Source organism: Erigeron canadensis, chromosome 1, assembly GCF_010389155.1.
Source record: "Erigeron canadensis isolate Cc75 chromosome 1, C_canadensis_v1, whole genome shotgun sequence".
NCBI lineage: Eukaryota > Viridiplantae > Streptophyta > Magnoliopsida > Asterales > Asteraceae > Erigeron > Erigeron canadensis.
In genome coordinates this window covers 40,793,232-40,800,116 of record NC_057761.1, presented here as the reverse complement: position 1 = coordinate 40,800,116, position 6,885 = coordinate 40,793,232, and the positions used below count along the sequence as shown (strand labels likewise).

Below are 6,885 nucleotides of genomic sequence, written 5' to 3'. Positions count from 1 at the left end.
ACTATAGCATCTCCATCGGCTTATATCGGCAAGTTTAATCGGCTAGTTTTGGCTATATATATCGGCATGTTTTGGCCGATCCTTGTGAACGCTGGGAGCGTGTACTTGTGATCGTTTTTTTTTGTTCTTGTGCCAATCTTCTTCGACATCGTCGAAAACCTAAAAAAAATTTGGGGTTTTCGATTTTGAGGCTAGATCTACGTTTTTCTTGGCTTCTATTGTCGGAATACGTGCCGATAAAACTTGCCGATGCTCCTAACGTTATATAGCACCCTTTTCCGATGAGATTCGAAACCCCTTTTGGGGTTTCCGATCGTTGTCGGCCAAAAACGTTCACTTTAATTAGGCCAAAACATATTTTGGCTTGTGCAAGGGTGTAGTTGGATATTGACTACTTGAAACCCCTTTTTGTGGGTTTCCGGTTTAATCGATATACTATTGCTTTGTTGGTTAGTTCGATTTTCCGGCGAGCCCTTTCTTGGGTTTTCCGGTGAGACTGCTACTGCTTCTTTTACTGCTGCTACGGTGGCTGTGGTTTTCCGGCGAGCCCTTTCTTGGGTTTTCCGTTAACTGCTGCTGCTGCTCCTCCTTTTACATCGGTTAGTTTTCCGGCGACCCTTTTCTTGGGTTTTCCAGTACTGCTGCTGCTGTATATTTATTTATATTTACCTTTTTACATTGGCGTTAATTGCTTGTTTGTGATTAGCTTGGTAGTGTTAGCGGTAGCGTTACCGGATTTTTCCTTGGTAGCATTGCCAGATTTTGTTCCATTAAAGCAATAGGTAGCCGAAAAAAGTAGTTTTTAGCCGATGATGATACAAATGTTCATAAAAATGGTACTCAGACGATTCGAGGCGTATCTTGGCGAGGTAAACCCTTCGGGTTAGCAGCCATGGCATCTCCAACTTTCAAAATTCCTGACCCCCAAATTCTGAGCCCAAGTTTCATTTTATAAAAAAAAAGGTCACTTTTTTAGTTTTCCGGCAAGTTTGATTATAATTCCGATTACCTTTGCTATGTTATTAAATTGGTTAAATTGACAAGTTTTTTATCACTACACCACCACTTTTGGCAAGTTTTGGCTTGTTTTTGACAACGACACGTGACGGCTTGTGATTCATTGATAATTTGCCAATTTATCAATCTTTTGGCACTACACCCTTGCCCCTTATTATAGGGAGTAAAAAAGAGGGGGAGCGTATAACAATTCCAACGGTCATACATTGTTTTCTGCAACATGTTCCGTTAAACTTGACCTAGTTCTTCTAGCATGTTTGGACTGAAGTCCGTGGTCATCATTAATCAACTTTCCAAGCTAATGTCCACACACATCATTAGATATTAACTGTTTTCTTTTTGGATAAAATACTGTAACAATTATAACGTCTAGTGTATGATTGATTTATATAGGTACTTTAGATTGTCCTAAAATGAAACTATAATTACATCTCTTTGTGACTTTTATGTTTTTCAGGCATTTCTAACTAAGTACAAATAGTTAACTTGGGATGGATAAGGATAATCAATTTTTAGTGTGAAGGTAGATAAATATGGTTAAATATTAATCAATCCATTCCTGTACCCCTTTTCTTGCTAATCATGCCTTGTTTGGTTGGTAATTCATTATCCATATCGTATTTAGAATGACTAGCTAGTTTACCATGGAGGCTTAGGCATAAGACGAAGTGAACGATCGATTGAGGTCCGATTTTTTAAGGGTCCTGACTTTTTAAATTTTTTTTTGTATATATATAAAAAATATATGCTGTTAACCAAGACTGTTACAAATTTTAACAATTATCCAAAAATTAAACAATAGTGCTTAACAAAAAAATGCTCAATTAACAATTTGATATAACATTTATCATCGTTTTAATATCTTAGTTTATATAAATATAATTGTTGCATCTATCCTCCGGGCCTTTTTTTTTCTCGGCCGAGGTTCATAAATCCTTAGAGACGGCACTGTAGTTTACATATGCCAACCCTAACCAGCCACAGGGGATTAAATAGTTAAACCGATCTGAACACATTAACTAATCTGTTTAGCTGCATCGATCTACCTTAAATGTACATACACCCGAATAAATATTAGAGGGTGAGACTAAAAGAACTTGATGGTATATAGCAGTAATAAGCAACCATATAATAACTCAAATATATACTTACTTGCCTTCGAACAGCTACCAGTTAGTTATCTTCTTCCTTTGGAGCAAAGATCTTCGTCTTACAAGCAAATAAAAGATGTACATCGGGATGGAAATCGATGGGCGTAGGCGGCGGTTCATTTTGTACCATGTCAATGCACTGAACGAATTTTACTTCAAAAATGTAGTCCTTACTGAAATGACTTGATTTTATGTAACATTCATTTTTGGGTGGTTTCTTATAAATGTTAAGTAGTTCAGTCTAAGCAGTTCAATTTGGGTCCTGTTTAAATTACAGTCCCAAGTTCAAAAGACAAGCAATTCACAATTTCACATGGATCAAAACATGTAAAAACAAGCTTAATACATGAAACATTACAGCAACATGATATACAATTGCCAATCAATTGAATAAATTCTATTGAATATTTGTAAAGAATTCAGTTCACGCAAGTTATTCTCAATCCACATATGGATATGTCATACAAACAATAACAGTATCAAATGAATTTCACAAACACAAGTAAAAAGAATGCAAATCAAGCCCGAGGAATACCTTCTTTCCTCGCACTTAAAAACCTTTAGATAAAACTCTGCAAGTATATATGAAGATCAAGATTCAGATGAATAAACAAATTAGTAAGTCATTACTTAATCCTTTCCGAGTGTTAAACCTCTCGCGACCTTTGAAGATGTTCCAACAAAGAGTTCGCCTTTCTTTTAGCTCTGTCAGACCCGTTTCTAGCCAACTCCATCAATGGGATTATTGCACCAAGCCTACTTATACATTCAAGATTTTCATTATCTCTTTTACACAATGAAAGCAAGATTGATGTAGCATTTTCTCTGTTTCTTGAAACCCCGGTTCTTGTAAGATCGATCAAAAGCGGTATTGTGCTAGCTCTAACTATGGCTAACTTAGCTTCTTGATGGCTAGCAAGAACAGAAAGTATGGTTAAAGACTCGTCAACCATACCACCACTTGCATCATTCAACATTTTAAGAAGAACTGGTATGACTCCCGCCCTAACTGCCCGGCCTTTATTTCCTTGATATAAGCAAAGATTAAACAAAGCAGTTGCAGCATCTTTCTTGCCTCGGGTGCTTCCATTTTCAAGAAGATTGACCAAAGCAGATATTGCACCCGATGCACCAATGATGATTTTATTCTCATTTGCAAGTGATAAGCTAAAAAGGGTTGCAGCCGCATTTTCTCTAGTTTCCATTGTTCCGACTCTTAAAAGTTGTACTATGGAAGGTACAACATTGGCTAGCATTATAAGACCCTTGTTGTTTTCATAAATCGAGAGGTTAAGAATCGAAGTTACTGCATTTTCTTGTGTGATAATATCTTCAGATGTTAATAAACTCACAAGAATCGGAATTGCTCCAACTTCAGCTAACATTATTCGGTTGTCAGTGCTTCTTTTTGATAAAGATCGGATTTCAGTCAATGCTGACCTTCGTAGTTCTAGTGACGGACTTGAGAGATTTCTCACAAGCAATTCAATAGCTTCTATATCTTCACTTACATCACGAAACGACCCATCACTTCTTTTCAGTCTTCGGTTTGCCAGTAAAGTTGGTTGCTCAATGTTGTGATTGATACACCATTGAGCAATTAAACTTCTTAACACGTAGTTAGGAGTTAGGGTGACATTCCGGAGCTTTTGCTGAGTTTTTGGGCACGTAGTATTTCCACAATCAATCCATCTTTGTATGTATGATCTCTCATAAGTCTGCAAGATATCATATATGATCAATAAAAGAACACAATACGCTTGATAAAAACAAGAAGACATTCAGTTCAGCTGAAAATTCAATCTACCTGTCCGGTGGACACAATCACAGGATCCCGCATTAGTTCTAGAGAAATCGGGCATAAGAAATCATCAGGAATCACAGGTGTATCCGACTTCTTATTTTCATCATTCAGCATAGTAACTGCCTCCGATGAATCCTTTGGATTCTCCGACGAATAAACCACTTCGTTTTGACCATCCCCATTCAAAAGATCATCTTTTGACAAAGTTTCCACCTTTCTTTCAATCTCTAGCTGATTAACAATATTAATCGCACTCTCCTCAAGAAAATTAGCCTCTTTCTGCGATACCAAATTTACGGATTTACCGTATCTTTCTCTTGCTCTTCTAAGCTGCCCTCTCACTAAATCAACCTAATTCAAAACATTTACTTTATAAAGATAAAACTTAAACTTTACACAATATCCTTAAGCATACTCATAAAAATATTCTTACTTGTTCTTGAACTTCCTCAGAGATATCAAAATGATCATATGGCAAATTTGCTAATGCTTTTTCTAACTTCCTTGTAACACATTGAAATTGAAATTCAACTTTCTTGGCTGCTCCATCCTTTTTCAGTCAAATTTAACCAATAATAAATTCACAATTCAAAACATAATACATTCATAAACTAAAATATAAAATAATAACCCCCATATAGAATAGTACTTTTCTGTTTATCCTTTCAACTCACTAAAATATGACTCTTTTTTTAGCTTCTATTTTCTTTTTATTCAATTAAACTTTATAAGATTTTCCTAACTGGTTAACAAGCAATAAAAGATTCTACATTTTATACTTACATTTATAAATTTATATAAAGCTAGCCCTTTTTAGATACAAACTAAAGTTTTAATCTTTAACATCTTAAAACCATGAATTTATTTTATTTTATAAAATACAATCATATATATATATATATATATAAGAAAATGGATAAGAACTTACAGGGGAGATCTTGTGATCAAAATTGGCAGCAATTGACAACAATTTCTTAGCAGATTGAATGGAAATTATCAAATCAGAAACCCAATTGGAGGAATTTGAAGAAGATGAAGATGAATTAAAGTTATCTAATTCACCATTAAAGTCCCTAATTTCTTCAAATAAATGAGATAACAATGCAATTCTTCTTGAAAGGTCAGTACAATCTTTCTTGAAGTCGCCGGAGAATCCGCCGGCGGAGGTCCTAGAGATGTCACGGACGAGACGGAGGAGAGATTGGGTTGCAGCTAGTACGGCGGTGGATTCAACGCCGCCGGCCATTGCTGGCTGTGTGTGTGTTTGACTCTGTATTTTGTGTGTAATGGAAAATAAGGAAGGGAATGACTTGGAAGAAATATTAAAGGGGTGGGATTTATGGTAAGAAAATAATTGTTAATTGTGGAATATTTTTTTAACAAAATAAATGTCACAAGACTTTGTAATAACAATATTAATATTAGAAATTTAGAATTGGTATTAAAATTAATGTTGGAAAAAATCAAGGCGAGAATATCGGTGAAATAAGGATTATGTAAAGTAATGAGTAGAAGAGGTGTAATTGTTGTTTGGTAGTGTTGTGTGTTGAAGGTGGAGAGAAAGGAAGACAGTTGTAAAGGAGAATATTGTGAGGAGGAAAGGGTTTGGAATGCAATAGCAAAATTTCAATGACAATTATTGTGTGGATGGTGAATGAATATTTGATTCATTGTGTTGTTTTATTCTTTTTTTTATTTTATATATAGATGTGCATGTATATGTTTTTGGTTAGAAATTCATTGGCTTTTTAGGAAACCCACATACATGGATCTCATTGTCTTTACATATAGTGTAGTTTTATAGCTTACTACTATTTACTTGTATACCTTGTACAACTCCTTATCGTATATTACGTTAAGAGTTAATGACATTAAAATGCATTTAACTATGTTAAGATTTTCCATTTTATGTAATATATGCAACTAATTTTAAAACATTTGCATGTATTAAGAGGATAAAAATACAACTTTTTACAATTTGATGCAAATTATCTCTTGCAAAAGTTAATTTGCATCACACTGTTCTAGGTCGGGAGGCGTCCACGAGATATTTGGCTACGTTAGATTTTCCTTTTTTTTTTCTTTTTATTTCACATACAGCCATACACATGAAAGATAAAATAAAATAAAGAATTCTACCTTTGGTTTCGTCTTTCTTCATTTAGGTTCGGACTAACTTAAAAAACTACGATTGTAGTTATAGATTAATAACCCTTTGAAATGCAACTTAGAATCATTCAAAGGAAGGACCTAGTATTTCAACCACCGTCATGGTAAATAACAATGATAATTTTATAATATGAAAAGTTTAATCACAACAAAGCTTAGTATAAGCAACTAAAAGAAGTTTTTTAAAGAAATATCAAAGCATAGTATAAGCAACTAAAAGTGATATGACAATTATAACCCAGTCATGTTCATTTAATCTTTTAAAGTATCTATATTCTCTATATAAATAGATTACCCCCTCCCCAAATTAAACACTTTACCTTTAAATTCTCTATTTTACCCTTATAATTTACACTTTCTCAAACATTTTATTCCTGAACTTCCTAAAATATCCTTAGAAAAAACTTATGCATCTACATATCTATCATTCATTTTTTGGAATAAAGATGTTTGTGCGTTTAGGTAATGGATATTGTGGTATGCTGATGTTTGCAGGTTGTTCACTATGTATAGTCATGTAGATTGAAAGTAGTTTTTTTTAAATTTTATTTTAATTTTTATAACGCTGGTTTGATAAGGGTTAGTTGATGTAGAAGACAAGATCTCAGTTTAATTTCTATATTCGATTAAAATTATTAGCCGCATCACATGTATTTCTATTCAATACAGCTAATTGTTTTTTGTTTATGATACCCCACATTTAACTGCCTTTTTTTTTCCAGAGGTGTCACTAGAACGCACGGA

General features: G+C 34.1%; 1 protein-coding gene across 1 annotated transcript; it reads right to left on the bottom strand.

Annotated features, from left to right (window-relative positions):
• Positions 1-2,538: 2,538 nt before the first annotated feature.
• Positions 2,539-5,627, bottom strand: LOC122603016 (U-box domain-containing protein 10-like). The gene is made up of 4 exons (XM_043775630.1): positions 4,901-5,627; positions 4,406-4,522; positions 3,976-4,323; positions 2,539-3,886 (listed from the first exon to the last, which is right to left on the bottom strand). The coding sequence occupies exons 1-4, from the start codon at positions 5,216-5,218 to the stop codon at positions 2,816-2,818; spliced, it is 1,854 nt and encodes a 617-aa protein (XP_043631565.1). The 5' UTR covers positions 5,219-5,627; the 3' UTR covers positions 2,539-2,815.
• Positions 5,628-6,885: the final 1,258 nt, after the last annotated feature.